The sequence below is a fragment of the Trachurus japonicus genome, chromosome 7 (genome assembly GCF_045865225.1).
Source record: "Trachurus japonicus isolate A0001 chromosome 7, Traja_1.0".
Taxonomy (NCBI): Eukaryota; Metazoa; Chordata; class Actinopteri; order Carangiformes; family Carangidae; genus Trachurus; species Trachurus japonicus.
Window position 1 is genome coordinate 18,404,623 of NC_140913.1, and position 20,576 is coordinate 18,425,198.

Consider the following 20,576-nt stretch of genomic DNA (forward strand, 5'->3'; position numbering starts at 1 on the left):
CATGCCAAATAGCATTTTCTTCATATGAGAAGGCGGTGAAACGGGGGAGAAGGGGAGGAGGAGGATTTGGCCTCCTAGTGCGCTGCTATGCCCCGGCTCAGCTAAGTGACAGTGAATCCAACAGTGAGTCGATTTGCTGCTTTTGAGTGCCCGGAAACTTGTCTGGCAGAGTGCTCGCAAGGGAGAAAGATAGATGGGAGAATGTGGGGACTGAGCCTCACCTCTCGCTGTCTTCTATTTGTCTGTTCATCCCTGGAGGCTTTTGGGCTGCTTAGTACAACAAAAGGGGGGCGGGTGCGGGAAGGGGAGAGGGAGGGGGGGTACAGGGAAGAGCTCTGCAGCCATCCACAGACAAAGCAAAAAGCAGAAAGGACAAGTTTACAGGTAAATAGTGAGGAGCAGCTGGCTGGGAGCAGAGGCAAGCTCGGGTTTAAAAAAAAAAAAAAAAAATCAATCATCTGATTCCTCCACAACAACAAAGATGTGGCTATAGCATTGTATGCACCTCACAGAGCATATCTTATTTTATATATGAGCAACTTTGCAGGCCTATACCAGCTTCAGATAGCACCAAAACAGTAACACATAACCACTGTATTACTGGATGTCATGTTCAAAGGCTTGCACACACACATGCACACATGCACGCACGCGCACACAAACACAAACAAGTGTGCAAAGCAAGATTTAACCTGACTTTCAACTCTGCAAATGATCACACAATGCTGTTTGAATATGGGCAACTGATGACAGGAGTAATTTGCCACATCACTGATTTGAAAAGGAGCGCTTGAAGATGACAAAGAAAGACAACTTTATTGTCATCTTTAAGAGGATCTATGAAATCAATGGGAGGAGATCAATGCTGTCTCTCCCCCTCTCTCTCTCTCTCTCTCTCACACACAGCACTTTACATAGGCAGCAATAACCATCACAGAGGCTATCATCTAGCTCACCGATTTCCTGTGCAGGACTCCCAGACACCTCAAGGCAACAAAGCTTCCCTCACTCCATCAGTGCAACGGTCACATCCACAACTTCACACACAAGGAAGGAAGGAGGAGGTAGAGAAGGAAAGAAGCTGAAGGAGGGAGAAAATACCTCAGGCAAGCAAGAGCCAGATAGAGAGGGCTGGAAGGGAGAGCGAGAGAGAGGGAAAGGGAAAGAGAAAGAGAAAGAGAGTGAGAGAGAGAGAGGTTGCAGGCGGCTATAGCAGAGTGTCTTCATTAGAGTATAGCAGCTAGTTCTGGAGCCGACTAGCCAAGCACTGTAGTAAGAGCTGCCCATCCTCTCAGTTAATTAGGATTTCTGCTGCCTCATTTTGGGGCGAGGGACAGGATGTTGGAGACTTGATTGCCTTTTATTTCCCAGTCTAGCGGCTCGGCTGCCTCTGCTGCTTTATTAACAGGAGATCGTGCAGATTTACAGCTCCGCGGCAAACATCAGTTTCAATAATTACAAGAAAACTGTTAGCGGGGACACAATGAAACACACACGCACACGTTGGGTTTTTTTCCCTCTCTCTCCTCTCTCCATCGTCACAACTCCCTCCCCTCCTTCGCAGGATCTAATTTCCATAGATGTGCCCTTTTCATGATTGTATATTATGAAGACGTTAAAACACACATTGATTTGCCTCAGTCACACTTAGCACTTCAAACACTTTACGGCTAATCCTTGGCCTGAAGGGCGACGCAAAATGCTGTGAATGTCACATTTACATCAACAAACCTCTGAATCTGTGTTGTCACAAAACAAAAACAGATGAAAGATGATTTACAGCCGGCTAAATGTGGCACCGGTCAGAATACTTCCCTGAAAAATCATCAAATGAATTAATAGGATAAAACATCGTTGGAGATGTGTGGGATTACAAGAATAAATCCTCTTATTAGCTATATCTTTACACCCTGGCATCGTGCCTCGAAGTAGATTTTAATGGCTGACAAGGTGCGTGTGTGTGAGACTGAAATGAACGCGATATGGTCTCGGGCCACAGCCACAACTGGGAGAAGAAAATAATAGAAATCATACTTTAAAAAGGCGACCGACATCAGATTCAGAACAGAGAAGCACAGATTTCATTTGAATGAAATCAATAATTGTGTTGACTTGCAGTGTATTGCCTTCCTGTCTTCTCATCTCGCTTGCTAATGTTTCTTTCATGAGCCAGCCCACTGCTGGTGACATTATAGCTACAGCACTTCCACAAGTCCCCAATGGATCGGTGAAAATGGTTGGCGTAAAACACAATTAGTACGGTCCATATGGCTGCTAGTGGAGGAGGAGCGGGAGAGAGGTCCCATGTGGTCTTTATAGAGGCCCGTGCTTTTGTTACCTTTAAGATCAAACTGTTGTCATAATAATGGGGCCGTTTCAATTCCTGCCGCTTGGTTTTTGTTGTTGTAAAGCAGCACTTCTTCAACAGATCCTCACATTGTGGAATGACTCTTGGCAAATAAATTGACCAACCTTGGCTGATAGTCTAATCAATAGCTCCTTCATCATGATTAATGGCTCATATTGGACAATGGGGAAATTTAATATGAGGGGAGCGTTACCTCCTCATTTCAGCGCTCAGCCCTATCGATTGGTTATAACCTCCCTTTTTGACCAATGGAATGTGCTGATAAGAGAGCAATGTGTTCGACCTATGTAAAGTGAGCACAGAGAAAATGATTTACTGTGCTTTAGGCGTGTCTCATTCGCTGATAGCTCTGTATGCCCGGCCTGACAAGCATTTTCTTGCCTGAGAAACGCAGACACCTTTTACTGAGTAGAAGCGAACAACAACAGCTTGAGGCAACAGATTTATTACAAATTGATCTATTAGATAGCACTGCTGTGCTTCGCTGTTTTCTCTCTTTCTCTCTCTCTCTCTCTCTCTCTCCCCCTCTCTCTTTCTGACAGCCTTCCCCTGATGGTAGCTACAGTGTATCAGAGTGGAAGTGCTACAGTGGCAAATCTAAACCCAATCCTCAGAACTCATTTTCTCTGTGCTGGCTGCTGGAACAGCGGCACAGAGACAAGATGTCCATCCTTAAACCGAGTCGATCCAGCTCTAAGTCCCTGCGCCTAAACCTGGGTCTCGGCGAGCTCAATAGGTGTGCCTGACCCGCAAGGGCGAGCAAGGACGCTGTTTTACTGGAGGCACTTCTTGAAAAGGAGTAGAAAAGAGCCCCAATGTCGCCCGGGTCATTTCCTCACCAGCTGCATGAACCCTATGAGCTCAGCGACGACTCGCGTGCCGACTCTCGCTGAAACTTCAGTCACACGTCTGTGCTCTGCGAACAAACTGTGTCTCATGTGCAGAGTCACAGCATCAATGCAATAGCCCGTATTCGTCACAGAGGTCACGGAGCACACAACCAGTAGATTGTAATGAGATGGATGAATAATTTGTCTCATCCACAGTGTTAAAAATCAATGTCCTGCATACTCGCTATTGTGCAGAGAAAAAAAAAACAGACATCATAACAAGCTGTTACAGCCACTTTCATTAAAGGCAGGTTTGTGTGGATAATGGACAGCTGTTATTGACACATCTCTCTATAAAACAATCAATTAAATCAACTGCATCATTTAGACTTGCTAATCAAGGTGGCTGTCTGATAATTATAACACAGCGACTTTTTTACCTCCATCATTACATCAGCAAACAGTGGATCTTTGCACTCCAACACTATGGTGTCAGCTTGAAGGAGGTCTATTATTAGCCGAGCTAATGAGTGAAAACTCAGTCACCATTGCTGTGTATAATGGGTCCAATACATTTGACGAAAAAAACCTGAACGGTCACAAGCTTGAAGCAGAATATGACATGTTCCCTTTACACTTAATGGTTCAGCGCACAGAGCAGAAGAGGGCTGGCAGGTTGTGTAGCCCTTTTTAACAATATATTTGTGCGGCTGAAAAACATTGCTGTCAATGGCAACAATGAGTGCTGACAGAAAACTGCACAGACTCCATTGTGCTCCTTTCCTTTAATCACCTCCATCTTTCATCTGTGCTCCACAAGAAAAAGAGCACTGAGACAAAAGGGGCTATTGGCTTCTGGATGGCGTAAATTTGTGTATCGCTGTTTAAAAAAAAAAAAAAAAAAAAAAAGGGCACCATCTAAAGACGCTGAGATTTTCTCGGGAGAGTGTATATGTCTATATAAACATCTTCAGGCAGGCAGCTGCAGGGGGTGCACACAGTAAAACACTGGCATGCATTGTTTGTGTTTCTGCACCACTAGCGCCATGCCGTGTCATTACATGAGGCAATCTCTTACCTAATCAGCACTGACACACACAGCGGCAAAGCACTCCTCCTCATCTCTCTCCCCCCTTTCTCTCCCTCTCCTCGGGGGCCAGCCAGCTGATCCTACACCATTTCATTTTCCTCTTTTACTGAGATGGCAAATGGCTGACTGTTATTTTTGAACACTCAATTCATGCTTTTTGGCACTGTAATTGACTAAGTGCTATTATTAGCCTATCAGGCCCAAATAATGAAGAAAAAAAATAGGCTACCATATGCATGCTCAGGTGTTATTTTAAGCTATCATTAAACTAACAGATACTGGGAACAGAAAATGTCAAATAAAGATATATCAGCCGCAGACTCTATCATGACAGCCTCTTAGGGCGTTCTTTGTCCTATGTTTGCTGTTGCTTCACAAGTCTTACAAATCCTAGCAAAGCTTCCATTTCCAGTTTCCACACTCTATTGTCCAATTTTTCGTGTACATAAATCACAGAGGACAAAATGTGGCGAGTTGCAACACTTTGCAGTCTCATGGCCCCAAACCCACATACAAAAGTGAACAAGGCAAATATGGAAAATATGGAGAACTTTTGTTCTTTTTCCTTTTTTTGCTGTACCTGCTGAAGGCCTGCATGCAGAGAGGGCTGGCAACAACACAAAACGCAACGTGCCTAATGAGTTAAGATGTGAAACCATGCCGAGCCAGGCCTATAAGGCAGGACGGCATATGTAGGATGAAGTGAGACCGACTTCGCCATGACTGAACTCACACACAGGGAGCAGATTTGATCACATCTAGTACATCAAATACCACCAGCAATATGCAGCAAGACAGCTCACAATTGTTAACACGGATAGCGTTTGCTGATACTATCTCCTTGGCACAATTGTGGAGCTGCAGAGCTAGGCCCGAATCAAACAAAGATGAGATATGATGCAGCATGCTTGGATCTCCTCTTATGAGAGGTGAAGGGAAGCTGTCAAAGAACACAAAACACATCCAGCATCTTGCCTCCTCTGAGTTGCTGGGATAAGCCAGGAAAAGGGAAAAGGTGGTTGTGGTGGAGGTGGTGGTGGGGGGCTGCCTCATTTCTGCCAGTGTGCCCTGTGCGTGTCAGTCCAATATCTTAAAACAACACATGCAAGGCTTTGCTACAGCCAATTACCCAGCTCTTGGCACAGGAACTGAAAAACATCTTCGGAGAACAATAAAGAGAGCTTGGCTCACTGTGCGTGCTGTCAGTAAGTGCTGACAGATTGTTATTTTTAATGAATATACAGCACTTGAATGGCCCATCAAGAGGTCTTTGAGTGAACATTGCTCCTTTGTTCAGAGCATTAATTTTCTATGTAACAGCCAGATATCTCGCAATGAAATTGATATCTAGCACTGTAAAGGAAAAAGGCTAAACCCCTCATTGTCCACTGTCTCCTCTTTGCAGCAACCATACAAGATATAACATTAATACAGGGCAACACTCTCTTTTGATGTCTCTGTGTCACCTAATGACTAAAGGTGCTTGATTTCACATAATCTCCCTGGGTTGGTTCTGGAAAACAGACTTGTCACTGCTTAGCTACCTCTCCTGCCAACATTATTTCATACTGTGTATAAAGTCCCTGAGCAAAACAGTCTTGTACAAAACAACACATCCGCCTAATCACCTTTCTTTGAAATACAATAGCCCTGCTGAAGGTAAAATGTCTTCTTTTTAAAAAAAAAATATAGACAGGCCTTGACGGTAAAGCACCACCTCGTACATTTTGGCAAAAACAAACGCCACAATGTCTTCTTGGTGTGTATAATATGAAGTAGCTCTGAGAGTAGAGGCATTATGATGTGGAAATCATCTTTCATGACGATTCATGATGAAATAAAAACGTAGTGACAGCATGTAGGTGAAAAACAGCAAGATGCCATTCAAGCACAGCGTGTAAACATTGAATTCCTGAGAATGTGTATTGACAAATCATCTAACAAAGAGGTGTCAGAGCACGGTAAAAAGGGAATTTCCTTAAGACTGTGTAGCTTTCCATCTGCGATCGAATATTACTCACAGAGAGCTGCCACTGCTCACACCCACATTAGTCATTACAGGAAAATAGCAGGGTTATTACATTTCTCTTATCATTACACTGCTGCTGCTACTACAGCCACTGAGCTTGATTGACATTCAATGGCCATGGGTGTGTCATTGGATATGTAATTCTAAGTAATTTCACCCGCAGCCGGTCTCGAGATTTAAAGTGAAACACTATGAAACATCCTTACTTTCCTCTGAACTTACCGGTCACTGTGAATTGAGGACATTACACACAACAAAAAGTCAAATAAAAGATCCTCAGAATAACATGAAAGAAACAAACACCACAAATGTTCTGTTTTAAGTTACTTTAAATTACCCTCTTTGCTGAAAATAAAGAATTCTCCTTCAACAAAAACCATAGACCAAACAATGAGGTGCTTTTCAGTCAGAGTTGTGCTAAAGTAGTAATCAACGTATAGCCTATAATGGAAGACCTCTGTAAACGAACCTAGCAAGTTTACTGTCTAAGTGGCAGTCTAAGAAATTCTAAATCACAACCACTAAGCTACTGGCAGACGTAGGAGACACTGAAACACCTGATGTGCCATATGCAACACGTATGGAGCTAAAAAGTTTCACCAGTGTGCCTTTGTCAGAGGTGCATCTGACTGACACAGGATATGTCCAATGAGACCAATATGACAAAAACAAAGCAGTAATTTGAGTATGAGTGTGGGTGTTTTCTTACCTAACCCTCTGTTACTAAATCCTAGTCATATACATGTGTATTTGAACTTTGTTTTTCAGTTCTGCGACCTCTCTCCCTTCAGTGTCATGCCATTATCAGGAGACCTGGACAGGCGACAATGATAAAAAGGAAGAGGTCACAAAACCTGTCAGTTTTTTTTACACATAAATTTAAGATGTTGTGGTGCTGCTGAGAGTGTCCATGTTTTACACCACAACACTGTCAAGATTGCACATAATTGAGTAAACATGTCCTTATACCCAAGTCCAATGTTATGGCACTTTGACAAGTAAGAAAATACAGCCTTTGTTATTACCATTAAATTAAATTATTTCAGCAGACAAAGCAAATGTTTTCCACTCTATTTGATCACTGAACATAGTGTACATTCATTAGTTATGATTGAGTTTCACAGATGTGCAGGACTATGTGTAATGTGTAAAGCACAAGAAAATGAAAAAATCAGAAGTGAGTCATGTGCCTTTAGTAAAAAAAAAAAAAAAAAAGGCTTGTAATAGCTCTCCCTTTTAAGTTAGAGATATTGAAAGGTGCACTGACAATGGTTGGAAACGTAATTAAAAAAAACTGAATGAGCAGGGCAAAGCAAGTCTGTTTGTATGCCATTTCAGAAACTTACAATTCATGGTAACTTTGACTAAGCTCATTCAAAAATACCACTTCCCTGTTTAAAAGCAAAAAGCACAAAGCACAGAAAATACAGCTACAATTGTTCCAAGCAGAGTCACCACTACACTACTACTCAGTTGCTTTCAACTCTTCAGCCTGCCAGAGGTGAAAAGTGTTAATGCCAAAGCTGCTGGTTCTATTTGTTGACAAATTTCTCCCATGAGGATTTTTACAAGACTTGCATCTTTGTTTCCAAAAGTAAACGCGGGCTGTGCCGTTCCCCGGTTTCAGCTTTGTGTGGTAAAAAACCAGCACAGACCACAGTCGTTTCGTTTATACTCTCAAAGTGTAAAAAACTAGATAACAATAATTGACCACAACAAGTCAAGCACACAAAGACAGCAAGTTAGCTCCGCCAGCTAACGTTTCCATGAGCTAATGACAATAGCTGAATGGGCTCAGACTACTCCCTGCAACAGAGACTACTACGCTGTGCAGTTCAAAATGGGAAAACGTTTGCCTTGTGGTATTGTGAGGATATGTGCACGTCAAAACACATAAACGTTTAATAATACTACAAACATGTTGTGTATAGTGTCTGTTCCCTGTGCTAACCGGTGTCAACGACTGTTTGTATCCAGACATTACACAGCTCCCTGCTGATTCCCAATCAGTGCTAGTCACTGACGCTAGCCTGCTAACGGTAGTTCATGGTAACCAGCAACAGCAAAGGGGCGAACAAGTCCATCAGCTAACGAGCTAGCTGATGCTAATAGGCAAATTAGCCAAATGGCTAGCGAGCAAGCGAGCAAAGAAGTGTACGTTAACACAGTCCAGCGTTTACAAACTAAACCCCCCCACTCATATATTTGCCATTTCTTTCTCGTTTTTCTTACTGAGCATCAAAGGCAAAGAAGACTGAAGGTTGGTTGAAGCTCACAGCACTTACCTTAAAGAGCTTGATCTACAACATCTGTGATTTGTTTGATGAGAGACTGCAACAACAAACAATAGCAGCAGCAGCAGCAGCAGTAGGGGCAGTAGGGGCAATTAGCCAACGTTAGTTAGCCAAGTCGCCACTACAGAGAGTAGCACAGCAGCTGCAATGCCACCTGTATATCTTTCTTTCTTTTCTTTTTTTTCTTATGCAGCTATAACGGAGCGGAGCACGTTTGATATAATGCTGTCATAAAATGCATAAATGATGGACTTGAGAATAAAAGAGGGAGTAATCGCTGCCGGGATGCTCAGACTAGTGTGTGTGAGAGGCACTCAGCATGACAGCATCCTTCTTCATCTTGGGGTGAGAACAGTTGGGGGGTTCTCAAAGTTCAACCGGTAAAATATCGTCACCCACTGGTCAAAGCTGGGAACATCCACCGAGACAGTCCTGGTAGTATCAGCTCTGTGGCAACACTTGGGTCTATCTTCATCCTTAAAAACCTGTGACACTGCTGCCAGACTATATTTGGATTATTATGTGGACTATATATGGACAGTCAGTGACGCCAGAAAAATATAGGCTAAATAGATAAGAAGCTGCTGAATGACACATACAAATAAATAGATAAATAGGCTATAGATAAATGAATAAATGTGTGTGTGTGTGTGTGTGTGTGTGTGTGTGTGTGTGTGTGTGTGTGTGTGTGTGTGTGTGTGTGTGTGTGTGTGTGTGTGTGTGTGTGTGTGAGAGAGAGAGAGAATTATTCATTATTAATTCATTAATAACATAACGTAAGATAAAAATAAAATGACATAATGATAACAAACAGAATAAAACAGAACTTTAACCCGACACTGACGCAAAACGAAACACACCAGAATTGAATTGAAGGATAGGCTACATGAAGTCTTACTATATGAACGAATAAGAGAATTACAAAATATGACTAGATAGAATAGATTAATTTTATAAGAAAGGAACTGCAGTATAATGGTTCAAGCTTTTTCTTAAATGACGCATGCGCATCCTACAAGCCTTTTTATGTCATCAAAGGTGGGTGGTCGCACCTTTTCTTTGAGCGCTGCTGATTGGGTAGGGACATAGGTGCAAAAAAAAAAAATCTTGTACATTTGTATGTGAGTTGTTTTTTTGTTCACAGTTTAGTAATGATTTTTTTTGGTCAAGTATCAAGAGTAAGTAGGTAGTAGTAAGTAAGTAGCCTAATGTATGGCTCTGTAACTCTACTTTGACCTTCATATTCTTTTGAATAGACTGGAGGATATTTTCTGTTGTAGTGAGTGAGTTCTTACCTTCAGTATGGATCTTCCACTGACTAAACCAAGTTGTAATCAATGACAACGGCCCCTCCAACATAGTAAAAGACACAATGTAAGATAGGCTACACTACACTATACAATTAAACTAAGATGTTTTGGGGTTTGTTGGAGCTACTGTGGCCTATTGATGTTTGGCTTCAATTCGAGTCATTTTATGGGCTTATATTTGTATTGTTATATCTGCAGTAAATTTTTACGAATTATGTAAAACATGTCCTGTGAATAGAGAAAAACCTTCAGTGATATACAGATGCGTTTTTTCCCCCTCTTGTCTGCAAGTGACATGTTACACAAGGTTAGTACACGGATATGACCACTAGATGGCGCAGGTCTCAAAGAAAAGAAATTCAGCATTGCGGTCTTAGAGAAAGACCGTGAGAGCTATTATAATCCACACTGGTGTCAATTTACAAGTTACCCAGATTTTCTCTCAGAGAGGCTTAACTTTTATGTGAAACCATGCAATTCACTTAAGTGTGAGAAGGGTTTTTTCTCTCTTATTTGTTGCTAAATGAAATCCACAACAGTTGACCCCACACTCTGCAATATGCAGGATGTTGTGTCTTTGTACCAGTGATTTGTAATACATCTCCTTGGTGACGGCTAAACAATGGAGGCAGGTTCAGACAGGAACCACATGAGGTGAATTGGTGTGGCACAGATCCAGCTGGCAATCCCCACTGGTGCCATACCACTGGTAAATAGACCTTGATTTATCTTGGCATGGCTCAGTACAAAAAGAGCTTGCATAGAGCCTCACTGGATCCTTCTACCCAGCGGAGGGACAGAAATGGCGTCCCACAGCACAAAGCTCATGTTTCAGCCTCTCTGTGGCACTCAGATTACATCACACACACTTAAAAACAGACAGGAGCACTGAAGTGGACCCCCATTACTCCAGACACTCTCACTTCTACCTGAAAGTTTTCAATAAATTATGAATGAGACATTACATTTACTGTAAAATCTATCAGCTTACTTTAAATTAAATCCTTTCAGAGTTTTTTTCCCCCTGAGTTTTATCCCTTGGGTCTTGTTACTGATTAAATTAAAAACCTTTAACATGAAATAGGGATTGTATCATATAAAGTAAACATGATTCAGGGTTCATCGGGGGAACATAAGGATGAAAAAACAAACACAACACACTTGAAACTATATTGTTTATTATTACGTATTTCTGCCAACGCTTACAGCAACACAAGACCTTGTCAGATGCGACACATTGCACATACAGTACTCTTACCGCTGCTCGAGGCAGAGCCATACTACAGTTACAGTAGCTCAAATACTCAGTAGAAGGACCAAGGATCACAACAACTCACAAGACGCTAAAGAAAAATCTCTCACACAGGTACACGGAACACGAACATAGGGACCAACACTAATCAGGAGCTAAAGCATAGTTTTGAGGGTGAACTGAACTGTGGACGTACAAGACGTACTGCAGCTTCTCCACGCCACAGACCACAGACTTGGACCTTGGATTTCAGCAGTGTTCTCTCCATTTTCTCTCCAGACAGGGCAGGCGACCTAGCGTGGCGTGTATGTGTGGGGGGTTATTCATGAGCAATGAACACACAGAGGCCCGTGGAAGAAGACCTGCTCAGATGGGGTGCCTGAAGTTCTGGCCAGCAAAACGGGCCTTGTCGCCAAGCTCCTCTTCAATCCTGAGTGAGAGTGACGGCAGTTTGTTAAGGTGGATGGATCCATCACCCAATAAATAATATCTGCAATATGGTGCCTTTAAGGAGCAAAGGATGTACGATGAGCTGGACTTACCTGAGCAGCTGGTTGTACTTGGCCAAGCGCTCGGATCTGCAAGGGGCGCCTGTCTTGATCTGAAGAAAACAATGAATGGCATATAAAGGACCTGTATTGTCAGCTTTAAAATGCTTTAAAAAATCACTAATGGGTTGAGGTTTTACCTGTCCAGTGCAGAGACCGACCACCAGGTCAGCAATGAAGGTATCCTCTGTCTCTCCGGAGCGATGGCTGACCATCACGCCCCAGCCGCTGCTCTGGGCCATCTTGCAGCTGAAGGAGTAGACACATGAGTCAGCTGATTCTTTATTTACTTTCTAGTATTGTGGCATCACAGGTTGACCCCACTGCTACGACTGTTGTGGACACTTACGCCTGCAGGGACTCTGTGACGGAGCCGATCTGGTTGACCTTAAGCAGCAGGCAGTTGCAGGCTTTATCGGTCACAGCCTTGGAGATGCGTTTGGGGTTGGTGACGGTGAGGTCATCGCCCACAACCTGGATACTGGTGCTGGCGGTGAACTTGGACCATCCCTCCCAGTCATCCTGGTCAAAGGGGTCCTCAATGGACACAACTGTTAAGATGCATGAAAAGAGTAATATTAGTCACTGCTCATAAATAAACGGTTGTTTTAACGTTAAAAAGATGTTATGATGAATCATGATTTACAGAGACGTTACATCTGGAAAAACTGTTTTTTTTCCTGGCCACTTGGGGGCAGCAGATACAAGCTGCTAAGTGTGAAAACACAGTAGCCATTTGTGGATGTATAGTACTATAGTACTACTACAGAAACGGTAGTGATCACAATTTATAGCAACTTGTCTGTCAACCATGGACTGAAACACTTTTCAGGCTGTATGTCAGAGATTAAGAGTAGAAAACCCACCAGGGTAATCTTTGACAAAGCTCCTGTAGAGGTCGGCCAGCTTGTCGGAAGAAATGTAGCGGCTAGGGTCGTCGGGTGACTTGAAGTCCAGGTCGTACTTTCCAGCCTTGTAGAACTCTGAGGCGGCCACATCCATGCCAATGACAATCTTATCAGTGTAGCCGGCCTTGCCGATGGCATTCTTCAGCAGCTCCAGAGCTGAAACAAGGACAACACACTACAGTCAAACAGTGACCAGAGATGTTGCTGATACAGTACAAACATTAGTCTTTTTTTTTTTTTCTTTCAAATGAGTCACCCGCGAGGACTCTGCTCCACTGGGGCATTTGCCATATCAGCACCTTGACCTGACACTGGAGTCAGAGGCTGGCAGTCTATGCACTCAGTGTTGCACTGAGGCCTTAATTTAGAAACCATATGTCAGCCCAAGAGTGAAATGATAAGTGAAGTACTTCCCTGGGAAGACCTAGGAATGCACTGCTTTGAAGACATTCACTTTGGGCTATTTAAAGGGACAACTAGGAGTTTCTATGCGGTTATAAAAAAAGTCTCACGTTAATGTGGATGAATCTACGCTACCCACACTTGTTAATGGGCCCATTTTCGATAAATATATCGTTTTGTCTCTATCGTTATTTTGTTATTATTAGTGGTGGTGGAAATGCTGGTCGAGCCGACCAGCGTTTCCTTCGTGGCGAGTCATGAGAATAACGCCGCAGAATCGCCGTTTATGGTCAGAACTACGACGGTATGTGAACCTCTTTGAACCTCTGACTTTAATTATTGATGAATGAAAACATGAGTCCGTCTTGCGCCGGTCAAAGAATTTTACGGTGCGCGCAGAGGCTCATAAATGTAGTGTGAAAACGCTTTGCTTTTCCAAAACTCCTCGTTGTCCCTTTAAGGAGCACACCGATGACATGAAATTACTTTGTTGGCTTTTACTGATAAAAAAAGCACCTTAGCTTTCTGACTGTTTGCTCTCACCTTCCTTGTTCTCCAGGATGTTGGGGGCAAAGCCTCCTTCATCTCCTACATTGGTGGCGTCCTTGCCGTATTTCTCCTTGATGACATTCTTCAGGTTGTGGTAGACCTCAGCACCAATACGCATGGCCTCCTTGAAGCTGCTGGCTCCAACAGGCAGGATCATGAACTCCTGCATGGCCAGCTTGTTGCCTGCATGAGAGCCACCGTTGATGACGTTGAAAGCCTGAAGGGAAGCAGAGAGGATCCACTTTCAGCTTAATGCAATCACAACAGGACATAATGATCAAACATTAATGGTACATGTCTGCCAGGCCTATTAGAAATAAGAGTCTTTAAAAAAGCCTGAGGCACATTGATTCAGGCAATTCAACAGTGAGGCTCACAGGAACTGGGAGGATGACTTCAGGGTTGCCAGCCAGGTCAGCAATGTGGCGGTAGAGGGGGACGCCCTTCTCTGCTGCACCAGCCTTGCACACAGCCAGGGAGACGCCCAGGATGGCATTAGCACCAAACTTGGCTACAGGACGACAGATGCCAATATATCAATACATTGTCTGTAGAACTTTTAAGACAGCATTAAAAAAACGACAGCATGTTGATATTGCGTGCATTACCTTGAAATAACAATATGAGCCCTTGTTGTTTATACGTACATGTTTTTTTAATGGGCACTCAATGTCCTTATTTTCAAACAACACTAACCCTTGTTAACCCACATGAATGTTGAAATCACAACTCTCTCGCTCGCTCTCTCTATTCACTCATTCACTGCCCCCTGCATAACAGGCATTCTTTATACTGGAGTGATCACTAAACTGGCATTTCTGACACTTAATGATCATTTTATAACAACACTGGATGTAGAGTAAAATGTTAACATACACATACACACACACACAACACACAGTAGCAGCTTACACTTGTTTTCTGTGCCATCCATGTCCAGCATCAGCTTGTCGATCTTCTCCTGCTCGGTAACACTCACATCCTGGATTAGACACAATATGATATGTTCATTATTCATTCAAAATGTTAAAGACAAACTACATTTGATTTGATCAAGTCATTAGTTCAAAAGAACACACTCAAATAATGTTAGAGTAATCACAGCATCTCAGAATAACACCACTGCAGCTCTGTTAATGCAGTGGATTAGAGATCTCTTAGGTGTATCAAGTTTATAAATGCAAAAATGAAGAGATTAGGTTAATGTTAAATACTGTCAACAACATGTCACTTGTGTGCAATTTCTTACCACGTGTTCTTGTACAGTTAGTCATTTGGAGACTGCGTTCTGCTGCCAATGTTACTTATACTTTTACATCATTTCTCCTGACATTAGACATTAAACAGTAAAATTAGTCAAATAATAAATGGTCCTACCTTGCTAACCAGTGCAGGTGCAATTGTTTTATTGATATGCTCAACAGCTTTTGAGACACCTGCAAGGGACAAGCAGACCATAACTGACCCAGACAGAGGAACACCATGCAGCGCAGGCAAGACAGATGACCACAGTGGACCTCATCCAATCTTAGGACTAAGTACTTTTTTCTTTTTTTTGTTGCTCCTACTCTTTTTATTGGTATATATATATATAGAGAGAGAGTGTACAGAAGTACATAAATTCACAAGCATAACGCTTACATAGTATAAACATAATACCAACTCTCCCCTCGCTCCAACAGAGCCCAGTCGCCACAATAGCATTAGATAGAAAATGATTTTGCAATCATGATGAGGATTGTGATGTGAACTTTTTTGTATCATCTATGATTGTGTCATTTATTAGTTTTTTTTTCTTTTTAGATCTGTGAACATCTGTTAATGCCTGCAAAGGTTAGTTTCCAAAAGCAAACCCAATCTTCATGCTGCTGTGCACAGCGCCATGTAAAAGTCATCCTGTTAGTCCACACTTTATTTACCTGGTTACACAGTGCAGGGGCCAAGAATTCATTTATATATTTAACTGCTCTTTTGACTCCTAACAGAGGGAGGAAAGATGGAGGAACCAGAAATGAAGAAATGAAGACGTGGACAGGCAGAATGTTCAACAGTGTGGGAAAGACATTAAAGAGATGAGCAGAAAAGAAGTAACCAGATAGTTTAGAGGGAGAATGTGTGTGTGTATGGAGGGGGCGGTCCTCACCTTTGCCCATGTAGCGTGTTTTGTCATTGTCACGGAGCTCAAGAGCCTCATAGATGCCTGTGGAAGCACCACTGGGAACTGCAGCTCTGAAAAGACCTTGAAGACACAAAGGACGTTTTGTAATCGTCATTTCCTAAAAAGTGCTGTGTCATGTCCCAAGACAGACAGCAAAGGGCTGGCTGCAGTTAGATAAAATGCTGCAATGTATTTCCACTATATGAGCCTTTACAATGACAACCAACTCTATGACTTTGATGTCTGTGCCTAGGATGTGGCATTTGTATAGCACAGAACACACAGGTTTGTTCGGACACTGGGTGTAGGAGCGGATGCTTGGTATTCACAGCAGCACCAACAAGTAAAATGCACTGTGGGCTGAGCCGATGGCATCCCCTGCCTCAGTAACGTTATCCATTGTTTCTCTGTTCAGACAGAGGGACAAAGTGTGTGTGTAGGAAGTCGTACTGGCTGTGCTGCAGAAGGCTGTGATGTAACAGGGGAAGACAGGCTGCTGTCTGAGCATGTGCAGTGCATCTATGCAAGGATGCCAAGCCACACCCATTTATAAGAGGACGCCCATTTTGGATTTAAAAACCAAGCAAGGGGAAATTTGGGATGAGCAAAAAATGTATTCAGTTTGTTCAGTGGAGCGGCAGAAACGAGCGCGAGTCTCAAGAGGATTTAGGACAGGAGGACAGAGCTGCTGTCTCGGTCGTGAGCTCAGGCTTAACGCATCATCTGCATGAAGAAATGCAGCTTGGCGATGCTGGCAACAAGCCATCGGGCAATAAACTGAGACGTAGAGCTATGACATTATATCTGCTTCATATTTTACCTGGCAACATACAATCAAACAAATCATCAATAGTATGCATTTGCTGAGACTATCCTTATATGGATCAGCAAATTTACAAATAAATACATTTAAGAAAAAATGCCATTATTTGCAAATAACCCCCTTAATAGAGGATATAATAAGTGAGTGAGCGAGTATAAATGTCTCTCTAGATTACTAGAGCTACAGAAATTACATCATTCTTACAACCAGCATAGGAGGTTTTCTAGTGTGCCTGTGATCCGGAGGCTGCTGGTTACATAACACAGCAAAACACATTACATTTACTAGGACGGACATGCTCTGGCTGCTCCACTCACTTAGGCCTGTGCTGTTAGTGATGCCAAAACATGCCTGGTGGTGGACTTAAAAGGGATGCTCGTCCAAAAAAAAAAAAAAAGGAATAAAGGTGCTATTTACAGTAAACTGGAGCACATAGCTCCCCTGCCAAACCAGGGCTGCTGAATAGTCTGAGTAGTCGATTTCCAGCCAGTGTGGTGAAGGCTGTCCCACTTGCTTCCATGTCAATGGTCATTCGGGTTACTTCATTAACATTCTCAGGACCTTTTCGCTGGGTTGAGCTGTTCCTTTGTTTTAGCTCTCGGACAGAACAGCGTGCCAAAAAACTTTCTGTCTGACCATTAGCTGATTGAATAAGCTGATCTCAACCTGAGGTATACATGCTAAACAGTTCATTATGTAATCCAGTGTACAGTGAATAAGGCATACCATACTTTCATTTACCCATCAGCTCTACCTTGCATTCAATACCTCATCTCAATTCAAAGCTTTGCTCGAGGTACCTACTGTATAAGCTATTCGTGCTCCACAACAGGAACCATTACAGTAACAGAATCCTGGAGATGCAGTGTGATATTACAGGAGCTATTTTCACACACACACACACACACATATTCACCATCTGATCTGTTCCAGTCTGGGCCTGGAGCTCACACCACAGTAGCCACATTGGCTTGACCATCATAATCTACAGTACAACGTACCCAGCTTTCAATAGTAATGTGATTTGGGAAGAGACAAAAAAAGATTCATTTGATGAAAATAATTAATGAAACCGATTGGTACTTACAGCAGCATCACACAACCTGAGCAATAATTGCAAGTTTTGAATGATTTTGAAATATACCTGTTCAACAATGTGCACAGATTGTATGCAGTAAGCTTTGTAACTAAGGTATTCTGCAGTTGGTTATCTAGCTTTGCCATTCTTGACCACAATTGATGACGTTAAACAAAACATGAAAACATATTATTAGCCATGCGGTACCTTTCTTGGTGTACAGATCGACCTCCACAGTGGGGTTGCCACGGGAGTCAAAAATCTCACGGGCGTGGATCTTCAGGATGGACATGGTTCTGGATCTGCGGATAAAACAACAGAAAACAGGCGTCAGTCAGTATAGCGGTATATGCTCCACAGGCCAAGCAGGGACAGACACCCTGCACTGGTACTTACTGAATTAAAAGCTTTGATCCAAAACAGTGACTGGGCAAAAATGGAAATGCTGAATGACAAAGTCTGGGCAAAATGTAATTTAATTTAGAGTTGGAGTCTGGAGACAGAGCAATAAACAATGTCTTGGACTCTGCAAGTGAAGATATATAGTGGCAGTGCACACCCCCTGAACCAAGGGATCCAAGTGATGTGGGGTGGCCAGGATTGCAGAGATATTAGTCACAGAAGGGCGTGGCTTATGCAGCAAAAAAAAAAAATCTCTGCAGGTCCCCTCAGTTTACTTAATTCATCAGATTACAAAACATGTCAAAACTTGCGAAACAGAGTAGAGAACACTACTGTTAAACACTGGAGAAAGAGTTCCTGATAGCATAGTGAAAAGTCACCATAAGAAATGATAAAGAGTGACTCGTCACAATGCATGTTTGACCTCTTTTTGTTCAAGTGTCACTCCACTGTTGTGTTTTATAGGATTTGGTCACGGTCCAATTTCATGAAGCCATTGTTATCTGTCCAAATTCCAAAAGTGGAGGTCAGAGAAGGTTTTAGACCAGACTGTCAGACCATGATGCTGCACTATTGATTTCATTCATTTTATCCAACTTGCCCTGAATCTATTGACTAACTCATGTACCCACTCTAAATGCATGAGTGAACTCTGAGTACAGTCTCCAAAGTTAAGCTTGAGTGTAGCTACATTAGAACAAATGGAAAATTCTATGTCCTTCAAAGTCTGACTGGAAAGTGTCTACAGCCAAGAGGCAAAATCACTAAAACACAAATGCACCCTGTTCTTTTGCTAAATGGAAAAATGTTTTACAGTTTACCAGCGGATGGGATCGAACCTCAATGTTCTGTGCCAGGGACACATTTTGGTTGGTTATGGACTAGCCTAACTGTAGGGCTGGCACATTTTGCAGCTAATGTCTGGCAAGGGTTAGATTGGGTTAAAATGAAAATTAGGATGGTTTTTTGGGGGAAAATCATGTTCATATTTCCTCAAGGAAAAGGTACCACTTTAGTATTTCAACCACAGTTTTGATATTTTTACCCATGAACAGACAACTATTTTGATATTCAATTGATGTCGATAAATATTTAGAGGATATTTAGAGGATACTTGTGTGTACTTCGCACCATTTTCTTATGTTTCATAGAAAAACGTATGAATTGAGTCACAGCCACAGTAGAGTAGCCACTGTTAGTATCAGTACTAAAAATAATCATTTCTTGTAGCCCTGGCATGCACTGCATAGCCTATGTGCCTTATGTTGTGGATGCCACACACACAGATGTTCCTATCCCATTATAAGGTTTTTGCTGCTGGATTACTGCAACCAGTGGAAAGCAAGGAGCTAACCTGGCAGCACAAAATGGCAGCCAAAGATAAATAAATAATTGAGGATGGATACCTGATATGTTTTGTAAGCAGTGTGCAACCTCGTCAAAAAAAATTATTAAATATATAGGATATAATTTAATATATAGCCTAGCTGATATAATAACATTTATGGTTATTCATACTTATAATAAAACTTATAATAAACTTCTTAATAATTGAGTAAAGACTACACACATGCTAGGAAATCCGTTAGATAGAGAGATGACTACTGAACAGTAAAGCTTGTGTAATATCGCTACAAGCAGTAGTTTTCCTATATCTGTTGGACACACCCCCATGTCTGCTGCAACTGCAAGCAACTGGTAGCTCAGTCACTGGCTGCCTGACCTAGACATGTGTAGCCTATGTAGTCTGTGACAGTGTCTGACATCCTGCCACATCTTTTAGCCTAACAACGCGTTTCCTTAACAAATGGAAAAAGCCACTTCTGCTGGAAGTTAGAGCTGCAACTTGACGCCACCTTTCCCACACACACTGCAGCTCTAAATGGAGAGACATCTCGCCAGCTGACGGCCGGGTTTAAAAATAGACGGGTGGGCTACAAACTGCTCCATCCTACAAATCCTACAACAGCCATCAACTGAGGCTTTAACCGATAATATATATTCGACAAAGTATCAGTAGCTACCGCAAGAAGACTTTGACGTTGTCGTCGAGTATGAAGACCACCACAGACATATTTTAACAGGAAGATAAACAGTTAATAACAATATCTGCTGTCTGATATATATCTTTTTAAATATAATTATTATGGTCTAGCCTAGAATTCGTTGACAAAAAAGCAGAGAAATGGAGTTAAAGTTACCTTTTCCGGCCTAACTGTGTGCAAGGACGGTGCTGTGTCTCTCTCGTGCGGGCAGGCAGAGAAGGCGCTCGTGACGCCCCGGTGTCGATGATAAGTGAACGTAATCAGGAAGGAGCGGGGCCACGGAGCGATGCCATTGGCTGAGGCCGACTCACGGAACGGGTGAGTGCGAGGGGGGACGCACGTTCACCGTCACACACCCCAAGTTAGGGACGAAGAAGGATACGGATATAGTGTCTAGAGGCAATGAGCATCACTTGTGATAAAGGTTGTGTGTAGAGGTTTAGGGAGCAGGGGGGTGCATTATATGTTTTCATTAAAGTGGATTTGTAAT

The 20,576-nt window shown here is 42.5% G+C and overlaps 2 protein-coding genes across 4 annotated transcripts in view; both read right to left on the reverse strand.

The window, feature by feature from the left end:
• rerea (arginine-glutamic acid dipeptide (RE) repeats a) overlaps positions 1-8,958 on the reverse strand; it is a 124,243-nt gene extending 115,285 nt beyond the window's left edge. The window contains exon 1 of the mRNA XM_085781775.1: positions 8,603-8,958. The gene's annotated coding sequence lies outside the window, so the exon portion shown is untranslated. The remainder of the gene's footprint in view (positions 1-8,602) is intronic.
• A 2,124-nt stretch (positions 8,959-11,082) lies between these two features.
• On the reverse strand, positions 11,083-20,308 carry eno1a (enolase 1a, (alpha)). Of its 3 annotated transcripts, none has more exons than XM_085781778.1 (12): positions 20,243-20,308; positions 17,847-17,941; positions 15,724-15,819; positions 14,958-15,016; positions 14,493-14,562; positions 13,958-14,091; positions 13,575-13,797; positions 12,588-12,785; positions 12,071-12,272; positions 11,862-11,970; positions 11,716-11,774; positions 11,083-11,603 (listed from the first exon to the last, which is right to left on the reverse strand). In XM_085781778.1, the coding sequence occupies exons 2-12, from the start codon at positions 17,929-17,931 to the stop codon at positions 11,540-11,542; spliced, it is 1,299 nt and encodes a 432-aa protein (XP_085637904.1). In that variant the 5' UTR covers positions 17,932-17,941; positions 20,243-20,308; the 3' UTR covers positions 11,083-11,539. The 3 variants fall into 3 exon arrangements, with proteins under 3 accessions (XP_085637904.1, XP_085637905.1, XP_085637906.1); XM_085781779.1 differs by lacking the exon at positions 14,958-15,016 and adding an exon at positions 15,500-15,558; XM_085781780.1 differs by lacking the exon at positions 20,243-20,308 and adding an exon at positions 18,036-18,206.
• Positions 20,309-20,576: the final 268 nt, after the last annotated feature.